We start from the raw sequence: 22,006 nt of genomic DNA, 5'->3' as shown, positions 1-22,006 counted from the left end.
CCCTTGGGTTTGCCTAGTTTTTCTCTAATCATACTATTATAATAATCATGTTTCTTTACCTCCTTTTTTTGTGTGTGTATGGGGGGAGTTAGGTCCTTTCACTTATTTGTCTTTACTTTTTAGGATTTTTAATCACTTTATAAGTGAGTGAGGTTTATAGTTAATTTTAGGATTATAATTCCTTTCAAAAGGAAATTGTAGCAGATTTGAATCATTAAAAGGTTGAAAATAATGGTAGGGAAAGAGCAACAAGAGCATTAAACAACTTTAACTTGAAAGCATAGAGTTTCTTTCAAGATTTTCGGGCAATTTATGTAAATCTTCAAAGGGCAAATTTGTGAGTTGTGGCTTATAATGACCATTGGCAGCACTGAATATCAGTTGGAGGGAGAAAATATGTACCCAGTGCAGGGTACTAGTATCATGTAAACAGAACTCCTTTACTTTTCATGATCATTGCAAGACATCTTGACTTCTTTTTTCAACTAGATATGAAGAAGCTGAAGTTCGGAAAAAACTTGAAGAAAAAGACAGACAGGAGGAAGAGCAACTGCAGAAACAAAAAAGACAGGAAGCAGGAAGAGAGGATGGTAACACATCAGCTAAACATTCTTTGGAAAATGTATTGGATTCCAAAGACAAAAACCAAAAGGTATTTTAAATTTATTCTGTGAGATAAAAAGACTCTTCTCAGATGATCTGTTTAAGAAGAGTTGAGATATCACTACAACGTTCATTTGGGCAACCAGAGTAAAATTTGATTTGTTTTTATTAGAAATTGAATAAAATATTCTAGCTTCAGTTGGTTCTCTTACAGGTTTTTGGTTTGAGATTCATATATAACAAGCTGTGTTTATTGCAGTCTGTTTTAAGTTGATCGCTTACAATTGCATTTTAAAAGCTCCATTTTAAAAAAATGTTAATAAAGACTATTCAAGACTATTGTAATATGGGATATTGAACTCGATTCTTAAAATGTAGGCAGATTTTTGTTCATTTATTTAGTTTAAATTATGTTGATCAGATTTTCATATTTTTTAAAAATATTTTTTTATGTATTTCAAAGAGGAAGAGGGAAAGAGATAGAAACATCAATGATGAAAGAGAATCATTGATTGGCTGCCTCCTGCACGCCCCTACTGGGGATCAAGCCTTCAACCCGGGCATGTACCCTTGACCGGAATCGAACCTGGGACCCTTCAGTCCGTAGGCTGAGGCTCTATCGACTGAGCCAAACAGTCTAGGGCTAGGCGGATTTTTAAATGCTGAATAGCTCATGGAAAAGTGTTAGAGTATGTTAGTATAGAAGGTTGGTCAATGTGAGAGGCATCTGTGTTTGCTAATTGTCAGTTATGGAAGTTAGGCTCCTACCCTCCTAGAGACTGGGAGATAGGGGCCCTACATTTAAAATTTTTTTTATTGTTGTAAAATACACATAACATAATATTTAATACCGTATCCAGGTCAGTGGTATTGAGTCCATTCACATTGTTGTGCAGCCATTCACTGTTCATCTCCAGAACTCCTTTTATCTTGCTAAACAGAAACTCTGTATCCTTTAAACCAGTGGTCGCCAACTTTTCGGACCTCACGGACCACCAGTGGTTCATGGACCACCAGTTGGCGACTGCTGCTTTATACAGTAACTCCCCAAACTTCCCTCCCCCCAGCTCCTGGCACCTACCACTCTATTTTCTGTCTATGCATTTGACTACCCTAGGTACCTCATATGAGTGGAATCGTATACTACATTTTTACTAATCCCCAATGTTTATGTTTTTGACATATTTTACACCTTTTGTGTGAGTGTGTGTGTGTATGAATCCATTAATTACTATAGTTACACATGATCTTACTTTGTCTTTTAACCTTCATACTAGTTTAATCCATGGTTGACCCCTACTTTTACTAAATGTTTGCCTGCATTAGTGTGTGTTTTTTCTTTCCAATATTTTATTTTATTTTGTAATATATTTTTATTGATTTCAGAAAGGAAAGGAGAGGAAGAGAGAGAAACAACAATGATGAGAATCATTGATTCAATGCCTCCTGCACACCGCCTACTGGGGGTAGAGCCTGCAACCTGGGCATATGCCCTTGACTGGAATCGAACCCATGACTTTTTAGTCAGCAGGCTGACTGACACTCTATCCGCTGAGCCAAACCAGCTAGGGCTCTTTCCAGTAATTAAAAATTTTTACTATTGGCCATTTCTTTTCCGCTTAAAGAAGTCTCTTTAACATTTCTTGTATTACTGGTTTAATGATATTGAGCTCCTTTAGTTTTTGCTTATCTCAGAAATTATCTCTCCTTCAATTCTGAATGATAACTTTGCTGGGTAGAGTATTTCTAGGTTTTCTCTTTCATCATTTTGAATATTCCATGCCAAGTAATAGCCCAATTTTTATTTCATTGTAAGGAATTTCTCATTAAATTAAATAATAAATGTCTGTAATAATCTGTGCTTTTAAATTATATTTAGCCATCAACTGAAGAAAATTTTGAAGAAATGTCATATGATTCAGATATGCTGCTAGTTATTTTAGCTGTTAACTACCGCCATAGTAACCTGGTAATGCCATTACTGTTCATGTGCATTTTTATAAAATGACAGTACCCTGAGCCCTTCATTTCCTAGGCTTTCAGTTTCAATGAGATATTAAAGTTGAACTTTTTGTTTCTATGAACATTTTTGTGTCTATTATTAATTTTGAAATTTGCTTTTCTATGAAATAGATAAATGGTGAAAACAGTGAAAGAAATAAGACCACAGAGAAAGGTAAGTGTGTTAGCTTCAGATTTTATACAGTGAGATTCTAATATTGTCTCATCCTATATAATAAAAGGCTAATATGCAAATCGACCTAACAGTGGAACAACCATGATGCACACTGACCACCAGGAGGCAGATGCTCAATGCAGGAGCTGCCCCCTGGTTGGTCAGTGCTCTACCACAGAGAGAAGGCTGCTCAGCCAGAAGCCAGGCTCATAGCTAGCAAGTGCAGCAGCGGAGGCGGGAGCCGCTCCCAGAAATTAGATATCCCCCAAGGGCTCCCAGACTGCGAAAGGGCGTGGGCAGGGCTGAGGGACACCCCCTCCCCCCCAGTGCATGAATTTCGTGCACTGGGCCTTTAATCTGTATATAACCTTGCCTGTACAAATATACTGAAAATGTATTCTATTCTGAATTTATATATCGTGGGTTATATTTATACTACTAGAGGCCTGGTGCATGAATTCATGCATCAGTGGGGTCCCTCAGCCTGGCCTGTGGGATCAGGCTGAAACTGGCTCTCCAACATCCCCAGATTGTGAGAAGGCGCAGGCCAGGGTGAAGGACCCCACCAGTACACGATCAGGGTCGGAGAGGGACACAGGAGGTTGGCAGCCAAGGCAGAACCACGTGAGGGCTCCAGGGCATGTCTGGCCCGTCTCAGTCCCAATTGGCCGGGCCCCAGCAGCAAGCTAACCTACCTGTTGGAGCGTCTGCCCCCTGGTGGTCAGTGCACATCATAGCAAGCAGTTGAAGTGGCCTTAGCATATCATTAGCATATTACACTTTGATTGGTTGAATGGATGACTAGACACTTAGTATATTAGGCTTTTATTATATAGGATGCAATTGAAAACATCAAAACCACAGTTAGTAGTTGTCATTATTTTCTTTTCAAGGTAGTTTAACAGTAGTTAAGAACATGGACTCTCAGAAGTGAGACTGCCTGGGGTTGAACATTGGCTCCTCTGAATTTCCATGTGATCTTGAGCATGTTAACCTCTTTAACTTAATTTCCTTTTTTTTTACTTTCATTTTAAATAAGTAATTGTTTTTATTTATTTTTATTTTTTTGTTAATCCTCTCCTGAGGATATTTTTCTATTGGTTTTTAGAGAGAGTGGAAGGGAGGGGGAGGGAGAGAGAGAGAGAAAAACATCGATGTAAGAGAGACACATCGATTGGTTGCCTCCTGCACACGCCCCGACCAGGGCTGGGGATCAAGCCTGCAACCAAGCGAGATACATGCCCCTGACCAGAATGGAACCCAAGACCCTTCAGTCCATGGCACAAAGCTCAATACACTGAGCCAAACCAGCTAGGGCTTAATTTCCCTTTTCTAAAGTGGGGATAATAATAGTACTGATTTCATAGGGTTATTGATGAGGATTGAATGAGTTAATATATGTGAAACTGGTAGAATGCATAATAAACTTTATATAAAGTGTTAGCTAGTACTACTTATTACTCTCAGTTGAATACTTAATTATTTAAAAATCTTCTTTACTCCCTTAAAAAATCTAAACCAGTAATTTTGATACTATCTACAGGTGGTGTGGATGCTGTAGTGCAGCGGTCGCCAACCGGTGGTACGTGAAGTCTGAAAGGTTGGCGACCGCTGCTCTAGTGACAGATATATAACCTAAAGAATAAGACTTAGGTAGTTGCCCTAAGTTTTTGTCTCAGAAAAGGTTTAACTTAAATATTGAGTATAACACTAAAATAAATAATTTATTTAAAATATTGCCATACAACAAAAATTAAACCTAGTAAAGTACCTTACTAGAAGCTGTTATCAATTCATTCTAAGATTTGTTTTTATCTGTATGTTCCTTTATATCTCATCCTGCTTTGATATCCTTCTCAGTGGTTTGGTCTCAACCTCTTTAGAGTGGTTTGGTCTCTTGTCAGAATAATCTTGATGGTTAGAAAGGGAAGTAGGATGGTTATTAGCAGCTGGGGTTTTTTTCCCTCACCTGAGGACATGATTTTTTTTGGTTTTAGAGAGAGAAAGAGAGAGAGGAAGAGAAACATAGATGTGAGAAACGTTGATTGGTTGCCTCCAAATGCACCCCTATCAGGTATGGGCTGTGACCAGGAATCATACCCACCACCTTTGGGTGTACGGAACCACCCTCCAACCAACTGAGCCACACTGGCCAGGGCAGTAGCTAGATACTTTAGCTTAGGAGATAATGTGACTACATTCTTCTCACAGCTCACTACCAAAGAAAGTTCTTCACATATTAAGCTCCCTTGTAGTGCTTTCTGATCTTTTACTTTAGATCAGCGATGGCGAACCTTTTGAGCTCGGCATATCAGCATTTTGAAAAACCCTAACTTAACTCTGGTGCCATGTCACATATAGAAATTTTTTGATATTTGCAACCATAGTAAAACAAAGATTTATATTTTTGATATTTATTTTATATATTTAAATGCCATTTAACAAAGAAAAATCAACCAAAAAAATGAGTTCGCATGTCACCTCTGACACGGGTGTCATAGGTTTGCCATCACTGCTTTAGGTGGTAGAAGCTGGAAAAGGAAAATAGCAACATAGGGAATGTTTATTTTGGCTAAATATTAAAGGATTGGATAGTAAATATTTTGGGCTTGGGGGGGCCCTGTGGTCTTTGCTATTGTAGTGTGAAAGCGGCCATAGACAATATGTAAACAAATGAGTATAGCTGTGTTCCAGTAAATACAGGTGGCCATGGTTTGCCAACCCCTCTCATGGAACACAAATAACAGGCTTTTGGCTTGTTGCTCGGGGGATACATGAAAATCTAAAATAGCTCTCATAAAACCCCATTAAAGAACGTAGACGCTTTCAAGAATTTTTGAGCCATAGAACTTTCTTCTAATTGACATTTTTTAAATGGCTTAATTTTAAAAAATGTAATATTTTCCTGAGATATACTTATTAATTTCCTTTATTTTAAAACAGTAACAGAGCCGACACCAGAAATAATTGTAAACTCAACAGCAAATTTTATTAAGTCTTTATAAATAGAGCGTTGAGTTAGTTTCTTGATAAATGTCAAAAATGCATGTTATATTTAATGTTAGTTTAAAAGGTAATAAATAATGTGATGGAAAAGCAAGTATGTAACACCCAGTATATTTTATTCTTCTAGAAAAAGCTGTGCTTGCCTTGTGTTTACTGATAACACACAGAACTGGGTGTTACTTATCACAAATATCATCTCTCTTGATTCCTAGGATCAATCACAGCAAAGCAACTATACACAATGATGATGGATGAAAACATCAGCTTGATTATAATGGATGCTCGAAGAATGCAGGATTATCAGGATTCCCATATTTCAGATTCTCTAAGTGTTCCTGAAGAAGCCATCAGTCCAGGGTGGGTCATTGTGTGTTTAGATAGAATGGTAAACTGTGGAGAGTAGTAAATGTTAATTATTAGCATCCAATCTAAATGTGATATAATAGTGTTTTCTTTTCCCATTGACCTTTTCATTTTTGCTTGTAATGTACACCTTACCCAGTCTGGGTGCTCTCTCCTGTCTGTGGCATTTAGAGCCTTAGAAGATAAATGAAGCCGCCCTTGTGTACTCTCTCTCCCCAGGTGTTTGTTGACTAACTTCTCATACTGTTTTTACATATGAGCTTTTGAAGCATATGCATCAAATAGACTAAAATTGTGAACTAATTGAATTGTTTTTAATTGGAGATTTCTCATACTGTTATCTGTGGTAAAAGAGCACACAAATACTTTTTGGAAGAAGACAGTGTATAACTAAGCCATTAAGAGAGAGTAAAGACTCTAAAGGCAGACTATGGTGAGATTATAAATGTCTTTTATTAGCTACCTTACTTCTACCTAGTGACTTAACCTCCTAAGCCCATGTTCCCATCTATAAAATGGGGATAATAATAGTACTTATCTCAGAGGTTTTGAGAAGTTTGAGCCTGGCATTTGTAAGGACTTAACTTAAAAATGTACTTTCTTTCTTTTTTGATAAAAAAGCTTTTAACCTATAAAATTAAAGTTACCATGCATGGGTATGTTGTATATTAGAAACTATCTCATCAGTGACAGAGTTAAAACTTCAGATCCAAGATTATTTTCACTATTTTGAGTATTACATAAATTATGTAACCTCTCTGGGTCTTAGTTTATGGGATTGGAGTAGGTCCATTCTAGGACTAACAATATTAAGAAGATATTTTTAAATTAGGTAGTTAATAAAATTTGCATGATATTTAGTATACTGCAGATGTTTGCTAAATGTTTGACCTGAAGAATAGCATGCATTGTAAATATGTTACCTGTCTAATCTGTGTATCAATCTATCCAGCTGTTTATTTACCTGAATTTTAAATTAACTAGTATAGCTGGATGATTTCCTTTTTTACAAAACAGGGTGGCTTCTGCTATTCCCTCTATCATTCCTCTACTGTGAACCACCAAACAGATTAGTAACTACATTATTTAAATATGAGATTCGAGTGCTTAGTCTAATCAAGTAGGTGGGAATATAGTCCTAGGATTTGAAAAGAAAAAGAAAGTTATAGTCTAATTTGTACTAACAAAAAGTTCATGGTTTTAATTGAGTTTAATTGTTTCCCAAAATGTGGGATTGGACTACTGGGAAACTCAGGTGAGTTTAGGTTGAAGATTAAAGAACAACGAATTGCATACCAAGAAAAGCATTCCCTTTTAATTTCTGTTTCAGTCCTGGATTAGTTAAAAGAAGTCTCAATTTGGTGCTACCATTACCTTTTAATATTTGCTAATCTCTCTTTCTTACTAGAGAGCAGGCCTCAGAGTTTTCTGTAGGCAGCAGTGTCTAAAGCTACCTGACCGTGATTACTCTGGTTTTTTATATTAAAACAGTGTAATATTCATATGATAATGCTTATGTAAGTGTTTAGCCCAGTGAATTGTCAAAAATGGAATGCATCCTTTGAGTTAGTATCTGGACCAAGAAACATTAGCATTACTCCAAAAGGTCTTCATAAGCCACCTGTCAGTTACTACCTATACCCCCACCCACCCAGGGAACCACCAACTTAGAATAGATTCCTTTTTATCTGTTTTTGTAGTTTATATAAATGGAATCCTACAATCAGTAGCCTTTTATGTCTGGCTTTTTGTACTCAACCTAATGTTTATGAAAGTCATATATATTATTATATGTTGTTATAGTTTATTTATTCTGATTGCTAAATGGTGATCTATTGGGTGGATATAGCATAATTTAGTGATCTATTTTGTTTAATTTTAGGATTATTTTTAGGATTATTCTTTATTGGATATGATTCTATTTTTCTATGTATATAGCAATATACATTTTTCTGTTTATTTAAGTAAAGAATCACTTTCAATTAAATTAACGAATAATTAAAGTATTAAATAGTAGACAAGGTAAAGCAAAGTTATAGCGGTGTGTGAAGATGGTACTGGTTGATGCTATTGTTTTCCGCAGAATAGTAATCTTGAGTTTTTAGATAAAAAGTATTTAGGCAAGTATGTCCCTGCAGTTAAAAATAGTCCTTAAGAATATCACATTTCATTTTTTCTCATTCTTTGTTGACTAAGCATTCTTTTGATTTCAGTATATCAGATGAGAATTATTATGAGGCATTTTGTATTTCTTCTTTTTTTCTTTATATTCTAACTAGAGGCCCGGTGCACAAAAATTTGTGCACTCAGCGGGGGGTCCCTCAGCCCATCCTGTGCCCTCTTGCCGTCTGGGACCCCTCGGGGGATGACCACCTGCTGGCTTAGGCCTGCTCCCCAGGGGTTTGGGCCTAAGATGACAATCAGACATCCCTCTGGCAGCCCTCGGGGGATGTCCACTTGCCAGCGGGGAGCAGACCTAAGCTGCAGTCAGACATCCTTAGTGCTGCTGAGGAGGCAGGAGAGGCTCCCACCACCACTGCTGTACTGGCAGCCATCAGCCTGGCTTTTGGCTGAGCAGAGCTCCCCAATGTGGGAGTGACTGACCACCAGAGGGCAGCTCCTGCAATTGAGGGTCTGCCCCCTGGTGGTCAGTGTGTGTCATAGTGACGAGACCAGTCATTCCCAGTCTTTCTGCTGTTAGGGTCAGTTTGCATATTACCCTTTTACTATATAGGATAGAGGCCTGGTGCATGTGGGGGGGGGCCGGCTGGTTTGCCCTGAAGGGTGTCCCGGATCAGGGTGGGAGTTCCACTTGGGTGCCTGGCCAGCCTGGGTGAGAGGCTGATGGCTATTTGCAGCTAGTCACACCCCCTTCAGGGTGGGGGTCCCCACTGGGGTGCCTGGCCAGCCTGGATGAGGAGCTGATGGCTGTTTTCAGGCTGGCCACACCTCTTTTAGGGTGGGGGTCCCCACTGGGGTGCCTGGCCAGTCTGGGTGAGAGGCTGAGGGCCGTTTTCAGGCTGGCAGACGACTGAAGCTCACAGCCTCTCCTTTTTTTCTTTTATTCTGGGATTTATTTACCTTCTATAATTGAAACATTGTTGCCATCACTGGCGCTCCCAGTTCTGAGGCCTCGGTTGGCTGAAAGCAGGCATCTGGGGTTTGTTTAGCTTCTATAATCGAAACATTGTTGCTTCCGGAGCTCAGAGCCAGGCCACGGCAGGCGGGGAACCTTGGCTTCCTCTATCACTGGAGCAAGCAAGCCTCCTGCTCGCTTCAGCTGTGTGGCTTCTGGCCACCATCTTGGTTGGCGGTTAATTTGCATATCCTGCTGATTAGCCAATGGGAAGCGTAGCGAAGGTACGGTCAATTACCCTTTTTGTCTTTTATTAGATAGGATAGGTAAAGTAACCTGCATTATTATATACAGGATTTTTTAAAAATGATCTTAACGCCATTTAGTTTTACTTATGAATAAAAGTTTCACCAGTCCTGTCTTGCTTGCCAGTATCGTCATTTAAATAAATGCCTAGGTGCTTTGTTAGAAATAATACGGAGTTTCTTACCTGGAGGAGCAAATCTGTCTTACTGACTCAGTTATTCAGCAGATGTTTACTGACACTTGCTATGGGCTGGGTTCCTGTGGTTTGCAGTGCTGGGACTAAGTCAGTTGAACAAACAAATCTTTGCTTCATGGAGCTTATATTTTACTAGAGGCCTGATGCATGAAATTCGTGCAAGGGGCTGGCCCCTACCACGACAGCGGCTGCCTCTGCCTTGACCCTCACAGCCCCAGCTTCGTCCAGAAGGTCGTCCAGAAGGACGTCCGGTCTAATTAGCATATTATGCTTTTATTAAATATAGAATTAACAGGAAGATGAGGTAGGTGAGACAATCAATAAAACATAAATATATGTCTGCTGTTGATAAGATGGGTGTGTCAAGCTTCTATATTGGGGTATTAAAGTGTTAATCCAGCTGTAACCGGTTTGGCTCAGTGTTAGAGCGTCAGCCTGCGAACTGAAGGGTCCCAGGTTCGATCCGGTCAAGGGCATGTACCTTGGTTGCAGGCACATCCTCAGTAGGTGGTGTGCAGGAGGCAGCTGATAGATGTTTCTCTCTCATCGATGTTTCTAACTCTCTATCTCTCTCCCTTCCTCTCTGTAAAAAATCAATAAAATATATTTTTTTAAAAATGTTAATCCAGTATGGCTTCACTGAGAAGATACTAGTAAGCAAATCTTGAAGGGATAAGGGGAATGACTGATGCATTATCTGAGGGAGTCATACCAGAAGTTATAAGGAAGCCAGTGCCTGGAGTGGGTAAAGGGGCAAGTACATAGTTAATTATGAGGACATTGAGAGAATAGGATTTGGGGGAGGGACCATGTGGCAGGTCCATTGTAAGGACTTCAGGAAGAACTTCAGCTATTCTGTAAGCAAAAGAGGAAATGAACGGCATGCTTTATCATAGAGTTGATAATATTCGCAGTTGATGATGTAAGAGGCAACACAACAAAGCAGCAAAGAGCTTGGACGTGAACCAAATTGCCTGAGTTTGAATTCTGGCTTCACTTCACAGCTGTAACCTTGGGCAGATTATTAATGTTTTGTGCCTCAGTTTCCCCATCTATAAAATGAGGATAACAATGCCTACTTTATAGTATTGTTGTGAGATTCAGAATAAAGCGTTTGGAATAGTACCTGGCACATAATAAATGCTGTATGTGTTTGTTAAATATTTGGGTATTTGGTTAACTATTAATTATAGGTATCAGAACTGAAATATAAATAATGTTACCTGGATGATCTTCCAGTCGTTTATACTTGGCTGAAAGATGCTCATAAGGGTTCCTGTTTTCAGTTTGGTCCCCCATTTTTTGGTAAAGGGTCAAAATTTTAGTCTCTAATACTAAAATATATTCCAGTATTATGTAGTTGTGATGTTATTAAACATTTTAGGGTATTTAATATCTTAACACATAGTCTGACCTTAGAAAGAAATCTGTTTTAAAGTTTGCTATGGTCTGATACAGACTGTAGAACAAAACTCGGTGTCTTATATTAGTATATTAGGACCTCTCATCTACTTTTGCCCCAATATAAATGTTAATACATTTCAGAATCACTGCTAATTGGATTGAAGCAAAACTCCCAGATGACTCTAAAGACAAATGGAAGAAGAGGGGGAATGTGGATTATGTGGTACTTCTTGACTGGTTTAGTTCTACAAAAGATTTACAACTTGGAACAACTCTACGGAGTCTGAAAGATGCACTTTTCAAGGTTAGCAAGTTTCCTTAATTGTTTACTATAATTGCAAGCCTTCTCTGAATGTTAGAAAGGTATGTTGACTAGTTAAGGACAAGAAGATCCATTATGCTTTGGTTGTAGATTTTTTTGATATTTAGATATAAAAGACTAATTTTGAAATAACAAATAACAGTTTAAAGCAGAATATTAGAATTTTCAGAAATAGAACTTATCTGAAAAAAGAAATTTTTTGTTTTAAGAATTAGATTATGAAACAAAGACAAAGGAAGGTGTCACTAAGAAAAAAGAGATTGATTTGACTTCATAAAATAAAAACTTAGATGTGAAAAAATACTGTAAGAAGACAGAGACGAAGAGAAAGATATCTGCCTAAAATCTGAAGAGATTTTACAAATAAATAAGAAAATTAAGATGAAATCATAAAATAAGTAGTTGACTTATTTTATTCTGACATAAACATAAAAGGATATGTAAGTGATAATAACATAAAAGTGATCAAATCAGAGAAACTCAAATTGAACCAGTGAGTACCATTTTCACTGATCAGATGAACCAAGATAAAAATACTCAGTTTAATTTGTTAAATTATTAAACAATGATGGCACTGAATGCTGGTGAGAATGTGGTAAGAATAAAACTTACCTGCTGGAAGGAGGGTCAATTGATGGAACATTGTCTTCTTCGGGGAATCTTAAAAGCCTTGAAACAGTTCATGCTTTAAAATAGGGAATCTAGCCCTAGCTGGTTTGCCTCAGTGGATATAGTGTTGCCTGTGGACTGAAGGGTCCCAGGTTCCATTCCAGTCAAGGGCACATGCCCAGGTTGTGGGCTCGATCCCCAGTAAGGGTCAAGCAGGAGGCAGCCAATCAGTGATTATCTCTCATCATTGATGTTTCTCTCTCTCTCTCCCTCTTCCTTCCTCTCTGAAATTAATAAAAAATATATCTTAAAAATACATACATATACATATATAATAGAGAATCTAGAAATATACTCAAGGATAGGTTGATAAATGAAAGTGCCAATATTTAACTACTACTGACCTACAAAAGAAGCAATTTCATAAAGTTCAACCTAAGATATTTGAGAATTTAGTGTATGATAAAGGTAACATAACAAATTAGTGAGGAAAAGATGGATTTAAATGAATGGTTTAGGGACAGCAGCAGGCTAGCCAGTAAGTAAAAGAAAGGGATCCGTACCTTAATTTCTTAGACTACACTAGACTCCAAATGAGTCAAAGATATAAATATGTTGATTAAAACAATGAACTACTAGGGAAAAGGATTTTTATTATCTGGGGGAAAAAAGTGTTTTCATTTCTTGATCCTAAAGCAAAACACCATTAAGGAAAGTCAGTATATCTGTGTTAAAAATTTCATAAACAAGGTAAAAATCAATCGGGACAGATTTTGTAACATATGACAAAGACCTGTTTTCTTAAATATTCAAAGTACATTTACTATTTACTAACAGAATTGCAAACTCTGTAGAAAAATAGGCAAAAGATGAGATTAAATCATTTCTATATATAAAAAGCCAGTGTCTGTGATGACCAAACGACCGATCACCATGAGGTGCATTGAGCACCTCTTGGTCCTTCCGGCCCCCCCCCCCCCCCCCCGCACCCTCCCCTGGCCCACAAGTGGGGCGGAGCGGGCCTGGGGACTGGTGAGCTGGCTGAAAGGCTGACCTCTTGGTCCCTGCCCCCGGCCCACAGGCTCTGATGGATCAGCAATGGTGAACGGAGGGATCAGCATGGGCGGCAGGACAACCAAGCTGGCTGTCAGGCTGTTGGGTTCACCAGCTCATCCCCAGCTGCTTAGGGGCTCAGTGGGAAAGTAGGTGCTGGTGAATTCACTTCCATGGGCGTACGCCAGGCTGGCCGCTGATGGAACGCGCTGCCCGCTCTGTGCCGCTCATGCCGGGCGGGTAGGTCGCGGGCGAACCCCGCAGCTTCCATCAGCCCCTCAAGCCCCAGTGGCAGCGGCGGCAGCGTGAACGCCCCTTAGTGGGCAGCGCGTTCCCTCAGCGGCTGGCCCGGCTCATGCATGTGGAGGTGAAGTCGTTGGCGCCCGCTTTCCCACAGGCCTGAGCCCCTGAGCAGCCGGGGTTGAGCTGGTGATCCCAATGGCCTGACAGCCCAGTGGCGGAGGCGGCCTTCAACCTGGGGACTGGCGAATGGGAGTGACAAGAAGATGGCCCTGATTGCAGGAGGCTAGGCCCTAGGGATCGTACCCGCACAATTTCGTGCGCTGGGCCTCTAGTATAATATAAATGACTAATAAACATATTAAAAGATGTTCAGTTCCACTAACAAATGCTAATTAAAACAAAAGAGCATTTATGCCCACCAGTTTGGAAAAATTGTAGAGATTTATAATTGGCATTCTCATACACTGTTAATATATAAATTGGTATTGTTCTTTTGAAGGGCAATTTGGCAGCATCTACCAAACTTTAAACCAATAGTTCTACTCCTGGGATATTATTCTACAAAAATAAATACTTTTTAAGGATCCTTTCAAAGATTAACAATATAAAGATGTTCATGTGCATTGGCTTGGCAACTCCACCTCTGGGGATATTCCCTAATGGAGTTGATGGGGTGTATACATTTATAAGGAAGGATCTTCAATGTTTATAGTTAAATGGGGAAAATAACAAGTGTTCAAATGATGAATTCAGTTTTGGTGTATGTGTATGTGTGTTTATATGCGTGTATACAATAGAATATTAGCTGATCATTACAAATGACATACAGCTCTTTATTAATAAACAATAGACATAAGAGCCCTGGCTGGCTTGGCTCAGTGGATAGAGCGTCAGCCTGCGGACTGAAGGGTCCCGGGTTCGATTCCGGCCAAGGGCACATGCCTGGGTTGCAGGCTCGGTCCCCAGTGGGGGGTGTGCAGGAGGCAGCCGATCGGTGATTCTCTCTCACCATTGATGTTTCTATCTCTCTCTCCTTCTCCCTTCCTCTCTGAAATCAGTAAAGAAATATATTACTTTAAAAAAATAGACATAAGATAAAAGCATCATCATAAAAGTTTCATTGTTTTGTAAAAATGATGTTAAAAACGTGTGTATCTTTGTAGAAAAGTAAGAATAACTGAAATATTAAAGTGGTATCTCTGGGTAGTGAGATTATGGATGGGTTTTATTGTATATAGACTTATTTTATTTTTCTTCTAAGATCATTGATTACTTGTCTGACTTTAAAAATCTGATCTACCCATTTGTTTCATTTAATGTTAAATTTTTAATTCCGCTTTCAATTTTTTTTTTAATATATCTTTATTGATTTCAGAGAGGGAGGGAGAGGTAAAGAGAGATAGAAATATCATTGATGAGAGAAAATCACTGATTGGCTGCCTCTGCACTTCCCCTACTGGGGATCAAGCCCGCAACCTAGGCATGTGCCCTTGACCAGAATTGAACCTGGGATCCTTCAGTTGCAGGGCTGACACTCTTTCCACTGAGCCAAACCAGCTAGGACCCACTCATTTTTTTTTTATCATTTAGAAGATAAATCTTCAAGAGAGCAATTTTTAAATTCAGGTTTGTTGTGTTCTTGGCTGCCATATTAAAAACACTATTTCCTTATTTTACAGTGGGAAACTAAAACTGTCCTGCGCAACGAGCCGTTGGTTTTAGAAGGAGGCTATGAAAACTGGCTTCTTTGTTATCCCCAGTACACAACAAATGCTAAAGTCAGTCCACCCCCACGAGGCAAGAATGAAGAGGTGTCTATCTCATGTATGTATGTGAAAATTTTTTATTACAATTGCTTCAGTAAAATAAACTTTAAATTATTTATGTTCTTAAGGTAATGTTATTGGTTATATGTGCATTTGTTCTATTAGCTAGTAACTTGTTTTCAGGCATAAAAAATACAAGATGTTCATAGCCTGGAATTATTGTTTAATTCTTTTTTATTTTTTTAAGAATAGTTTATTGATTTTTAGAGAAAGAGAGGAAGGGAGAGGGAGAGAAAGGGAGAAACATGGATGTGAGAGGGTAACATCAATAGGCTGCCTCGTGCATGACCCCTCCCAGGGATCAAGCCCACGACCTGGGCATGTGCCCTTGATGGGGAATCAAACTGGCAGCCTCCTGGTGCACCAGACAACACCCAACTAGCCAGGGCTAAGTTTTAAATTTTATTATTATTAGTTTTTTAAGCAAAGGTGGAAATTTATTGAAGAACAAGTACATACTCCCATGTGGGGAAGGGAAAAGAATCTCACAGCACAGACTCCCACGTTGGGAGGGGGAAAGAGTTCCCTAATTTTTTTTTTTTTGAGTCCCCTAATTTTTAATTTTTTAATACTATTGTTACCTCATTTAGTTTACATTTAATTATCACATGCAGCATGTATGAGTTATGTCAGTACTGTTTATAGGGTGTGCTGTTCTTTTAATTTCTTATTATTCTTTTGGGGATTTTAGTGGATTTTACTTATCCCTCACTGGAAGAACCAGTTCCTTCTAAACCTGCTGCACAGATGCCACCTCTTCCTCTGGGTGAAAATATAGAATTCATAAACAGTCAAGATGAGAGAATGAGACAATTGACTTTACCAACTTCAGTTGAACCAATTGTTACTTCTAAGTCTGATGTTTCACCCATAATTCAGCCAGTGCCTATTGTAAAGAATTTTCCACAGGTATGAATTTTCTTTGATAGTTAACCTCATCTTCATAGTGTTTCTTCCCACTTCATTCTCTTCTTCTTTTTTTAAAAAATAATGTTTTTATTATTGATTTTAGAGAGAGAGGAAGGGAGAGAGAAACATCGATGTGAGAGGGTAACATCCGATTGGCTACCTCCTACACACCCCTTACTGGGGATCGAGCCCACAACCCAGACATGTGCCGTGACTGGGGAATCAAACTAGTGACTTCTTGATGCATGGAACAGTGCTCAACCAACTAAGCCACATTGGCCAGGGCTGTCTCTTTTCTTTAAATACATAGGATAGAAGTGAAGGTTTATATATAACGTTTAATATTTTAAAAAGAAAAATATCAATGAAAAGAATCTATGCTTTGGTACCCTTATTGTGGTAAAATATTTTTATTATAATTCAGTTCTGTTTAATACAGCAATATTAAAATAGATAACTGGAAGGATTTTTAAACCCAGCTGGCAGTCTATTTACTGCAGGCAATACCAATAAAAGATTATATTATTACCACAGTAAACTTGAACAACTCTCAAGTTTCTGGATTTTTGTTTTTGGGGTGGTTTTTTTGTGTGTATTATTATTATTTAACCCACAGTATTTTCCCAGATAGCTTGTCTTACAGATGATAAATACGTAATGTCAGTATTTGGTTTTGAAACAATGCTTTAATTGTTTCCTTAGAATTTGGCACATAAATAACAGGCATGTATTAACAATAATAATCTAAAAAATTTTAGAATTTTTAAAGCTTATGTTATTGCACTTTTTTCAATTTAATCAGTATTATTGAACCCTTATTCCTTTGTGACTTTGAGATATGTGCAATTTATCAAACATATTTTGAAGATTTTCTATATGAAACAACCTGAAGGTTTACACATATGATTAAGCCATGGATTCTGTCTGATGTTTAGGAGAGTCTTGTACAAAATCAGCCATAGCATAAGGCAGAATATCATAATTTTTCTAGTAGTCACTGGAAAGAAATTCTGACTGAGGGGAATGTCTTTATGGAGTTTTTATCTGGGCTTTAAGAGTTTAGTAAGATTTTAGGATGGAAAAGACAGTAGAAAATTGTATGACTAAAGGCTCAGAGCATGCTTTGGGGCTCGTGAGTAGTTTTGGCATGCTTGGACGCAGCTGTCTGTTGAGTAAGGTGACTAATAGTAGATAAGAATGGAAAGATGGGCAAAAGTCATCAAGAGAGACTTGGATGAGATTAGAATTTTATCCTGTAGGCTCAAGGAAACTATTTAAAGAATTTTAAACTTGAAAGTAACATGATCGTAGATATGCTTTTAAGATTAAGGAAAAAGGGATTCATTTACCACAATGTGTATGGAAACATTTATTTTGGTTTCTATTCAATCTTTTATAGATAACCTTATCTTCATAGTGGTTCTTCCCACTTCATTCTCAAATGTAGAAAGCAAGAAGGGAGAATAGATTTAAAAAATACACACACACACACACACACACACACACACACACACACAAGAGGCCCATTGCAGGAAGATTCCTGCAAGAATAGGGCTTCCTGCGGTCCGAGCAAAGCAGAGAAGGGAGTGAAACCCGCTGAGGTGGGCTTTGCTCCCACCTCTGCCTTCCCGCTTGCTTCCCTCCCATCTCCACCACCCCACTTGTTTCTCCGCAGCTTCACTCCCTTCTGCAGCACTTGGCTTCCTTCTACGTTGTCTTCAGTCTTTGCTCCCTGCCTGTGTATGCAAATTAACTGCCATCTTTGTTGGTTAATTTGCATACTCATCTGATTGGCTGGTGGGTGTAGCAGAGTGACACCAATTTGCATGTTTCTCTTTTATTAGTGTAGGTGTGTGTGTGTGTGTGTGTGTGTTATTGATTTCAGAGAGGAAGGGGGAGAGATAGAAATAAATGATGAGAGATAATCATTGATTGGCTGCCTCCTGCATGACCTCTACTGGGGATCAAGCCCATAGTTGTGGGCTGGTGCCCTTGACCAGATTCACCAGCTCTATCCACTGAGTCAAACCAGCTAGGGCAGTTGTTTGGGGGTTTTTTTAATATATTTTATTGATTTTTTTTTTTTACAGAGAGGAAGGGAGAGGGATAGGGAGTTAGAAACATCAATGACAGAGAAACATCGATCAGCTGCTTCCTGCACACTCCCCACTGGGGATGTACCGCAACCAAGGTACATGCCCTCGACTGGAATTGAACCCAGGACCCTTGAGTCCACAGGCCGAAGCTCTATCCACTGAGCTAAACCAGTCAGGGCCAGTTGTTTTTGTTTTTTTTAAGTGACAGGGCAAAAAGAGAAGTGAGGAACAAAGGAATGATTTTTTTCTTCACTAACTTCTTCCTATGATATTATTTTTTAGTGGAAAAACATACAATCCATTTTATAGGACTGCTATGCAGGTTGTTATTAGAAGATATTCTTATAAGTTCTCATTTTTGTTTTAGTAAACTGTCCTCACCAAAAATTATGCTAACATCACTTCTAAAGATTTTATAGGGTTAGTATGCAGTTAAATTGAAATAATAAACATATAACACATTAAATCGGGAATTTAGGTGGTTTACTGGTCAACTTGTATTTAGGATCTTTTAGGAATATTTTATTCATTCTCACAACAGTATATGTATTTATTACACATTCAGCGCTGAAACTTATATTCTAGGAGGAAAGAAGGTTTTAAACAAATAATTATAATTATTTAATCAGAATTCTAGTAAGTACTATTAGGGAAAAGAATCGGGTATTAGGAGGATATATAGATATAACGATACTTATCTAGTTTAAGGATCAGGACAGTCTTTTCTAAGGGAAAGATATTTGCACCAAAATGTAATGCTGTGGTGGGAATTTTCTAGATGAATAGCTAATATAAGGAGCATAGCATCTTTGAGGAACAAGCATATAGATCAGTAGAACAGAGTAGACAGCCTAGAAAAAACCCACGCCTTATGGTCAATTGACAAAGGAGGAAAGAGCATACAAAGGAGTAAAGACTTCAATAAATGGTGTTAGGAAAATTGGACAGGTACATACACTATTAACAAGAATCAACTCAGAATGGATAAAAGACTTAAAACGCAAAACCATATAAATCCTAGAAGAAAACATTGGCAGTAAACTCTCAGACATCTCTTGTAGCAAAATTCATTTTGCCAGTGCATCTCCTCAGGCAAGGGAAACAAAGAAAAAAATAAACAAATGGGACTGCATCAAACTACAAAGCTTTTTGCACAGCAAAAGAAACCATCAACAAAATGAAAGGCAACCTACGGCATTGGAGAACATATTCACCAGGGATGCATCTGATAAGGGATTAATTTCCAAAATATGTTAAGAACTTGTACAACTCAACACCAGGAAGATGAACAACCCAGTTAAAAAATGGGCAAAGGACCTGCATAGACATTTCTCCAAAGAGTATATACATATGGCCAATAGACACACGAAAAAATGCTTAAAGTCACTGATCATCAGAGAGATGCAAATGAAAACCACAAGATACCATCTCACATCTGTCAGAATGGCTATCATCAATAAATCAACTAACAGCAAGTGCCTTGAGAACTTGGAGAAAAGGGAACCCTCATGCACTGTTGATGGGAATTCAGTAGTGCAGCCACTGTTGAAAACAGTATGGAGTTTTCTCAAAAAAGTAAAAATGGAACTGCCTCTTGACCCAGCGATCCCACTTATGGGATATAGCCTAAAAAACCTGAAACACTAATTCAAAAAAATACATGCACCCCTATGTTCATTGCAATGCCAAGATCTAGAAAAAGCCCAAGTGCCCATCAGTAGATGAGTGGATAAAAAAGCTGTGCTACATTTACACAACAGAATACTATGCAGCTGTATAAAAGAAGGATCTCTTACCCTTTGAGACAGCATGGAGGGACCTGGAGAGTATTATGCTAAATGAAATAAGCCAGTCAGAGAAAGACAAGTATCACGTTCTCACTCGTATGTGGAAACTAATGAACAAAATAAACTGATGAGTAAAATAGAAACAGGTATAGACACAGAACAGACTGACAGTTATCAGAGGGGACTAGGGTTGGGGGACTAGATGAAAGAAGGTGAGGGATTCAGCAAAAAAAACCCCACAAACCATATATATACTAGAGGCCCAGTACATGGATTCATGCACTGGTGGAGTCCCTCAGCCTGGCCTACACCCTCTCGCGATTCAGAACCCCTTGGGGATGCCAGCCTGGCCTGCAGGGATCGGGCTTGTTCTTCAAGGGATATAGTAGTGCGCAAAGCAGCAGGCAGCCAGGGAGGAGCCAGAGCCCAGGTCAGGCAGGCGCTGCGCCAATCCCACTCATTCTGGCCCCACCTCACCTGCTGCCGCTCAGTAACACTGCTGTAGAGGCGGGAGAGGCTCGTGCTGCCACAGATATGCTCGTCAGCTGTGAGCCTGGTGTCTGGCACCCATCGGTCAGCTGAGTGGCACTCCTGCTTTGGGAGCACACTGACCTCCTGGGGGCATCTCCTGCATTGAGCGTCTGCCCCCTGGTGGTCAGTGCACGTCGTAGCGACCAATCATTTGGTCACTTAGGTTTTTTATATATAGAGATATAACACAAAGACACAGACAACAGAATGATGATAGAGGGGAAGGAGCTTAGGAGGTAGGTGGAGGTGGGCAAAGTGGGGTGGGAAAATGACGGAAAGAGACTGCTTAGGGAGTTGGGCGCATGATGCAGTGTGCAGATGGTGTTTTATTGAGTTGTACAGTTAAAACCAGTATAGTTTTGTGAACCAATGTCACCCCGATAAACTCAATTTTGAAAAAATGAATAAATAATAAAAGAAGAAAGTATGGATGGACCTAGAAAATATGGATGGACCTTATACTAAGTGAAATAAGTCAGAGAAAGACAAGTACCATAGGAACTCACTTCTATATGGAATCTAATGAACAGAATAAACTAACAAATAAAATTAGGTGAAAATGGTGGAGGGAATAAGCAAAGAAAAAAAACCCTCATAGACACAATAGTATGGTGATTACCAGAGAGGAAGTGGGTGGGAGGTCGTAGAAGAGGGTAAAGGGAGATTTAATAAATGGCGATGGAAGGAGACTTGACTTGGGGTGGTGAATGTGCAGATGAATATATAATACAATACACAGATGATGTATTATAGAATTGTACACTTGAAATTTATAATTTTATTAGCCAGTGTCACCCCAGTATATTTAATAAGAATGGGGTGTGTGTGAAAAGGAAAGTATGGCTGGTGTATAGGATGGTGTGAAATAAGATTGGAGAAATAGGCAGAGGTGAGACCACCCTGGTAAGGATTTTAGATGTAATCTGGGTACAATGAGTTGCTGTTTAAAATAGGGTTTTAAGCAGGTGAAGAACATAGATTTGTGTTTTAAAATTATTGCTCTGGCCACAATGTAGAGAAATAGAAGGGAGGCAAGAGAAGGAATGAGGCAACTGGTTGTAAGCTATGTAAGAGAGTGTTGGCATGGACTTGGTTGTTGCTAATGGAGAAGGAGGGAGAAATAGAGGAAGATCATCAGACTGCGGAAGGGCAGGGGAGACCATATGAGACTCAGTTTTCTAGTTTGAGCTGCTGTTTTGATAGCGTTTATATCCACAAACTAACCATGTTTGTGGGGGGAGATCATGGAATTCAACTTTGGTCATATTAGGTTTCTGTTATATGTGAGATACTCACATGAAGTTATTGAGTAGGCAACTGAATATGTAGTAATGGAACCTAAGTCTAGGTATGCCCAGGTCTAGGATTTATGTTTTAGGATGAACTCTTCCATATACAGAACACACCAGGATATACTGAATGGGTGGAATTGAGAGTGCCAAGTGCCTCACGAGGGTAGTTTACAAATAGATATTCTGGCAGATGTCTCCATAAAGTGAT

General features: G+C 38.9%; 1 protein-coding gene across 1 annotated transcript in view; it reads left to right on the top strand.

Moving 5' to 3' along the window:
- Nucleotides 1-22,006, top strand: part of USP8 (ubiquitin specific peptidase 8) — a 67,230-nt gene that overhangs the window by 24,609 nt on the left and 20,615 nt on the right. Inside the window, exons 6-11 of the mRNA XM_081109044.1 lie at nucleotides 490-652; nucleotides 2,737-2,779; nucleotides 5,998-6,142; nucleotides 11,272-11,434; nucleotides 15,037-15,181; nucleotides 15,875-16,092. Coding sequence (XP_080965170.1) covers nucleotides 490-652; nucleotides 2,737-2,779; nucleotides 5,998-6,142; nucleotides 11,272-11,434; nucleotides 15,037-15,181; nucleotides 15,875-16,092 — 877 coding nt within the window. The remainder of the gene's footprint in view (nucleotides 1-489; nucleotides 653-2,736; nucleotides 2,780-5,997; nucleotides 6,143-11,271; nucleotides 11,435-15,036; nucleotides 15,182-15,874; nucleotides 16,093-22,006) is intronic.

The sequence above is a fragment of the Myotis nattereri genome (assembly GCF_964212035.1).
Source record: "Myotis nattereri genome assembly, chromosome: 1".
In the NCBI taxonomy this organism is placed as follows: domain Eukaryota; kingdom Metazoa; phylum Chordata; class Mammalia; order Chiroptera; family Vespertilionidae; genus Myotis; species Myotis nattereri.
This window is presented reverse-complemented; position numbering and strand designations above follow the sequence as displayed.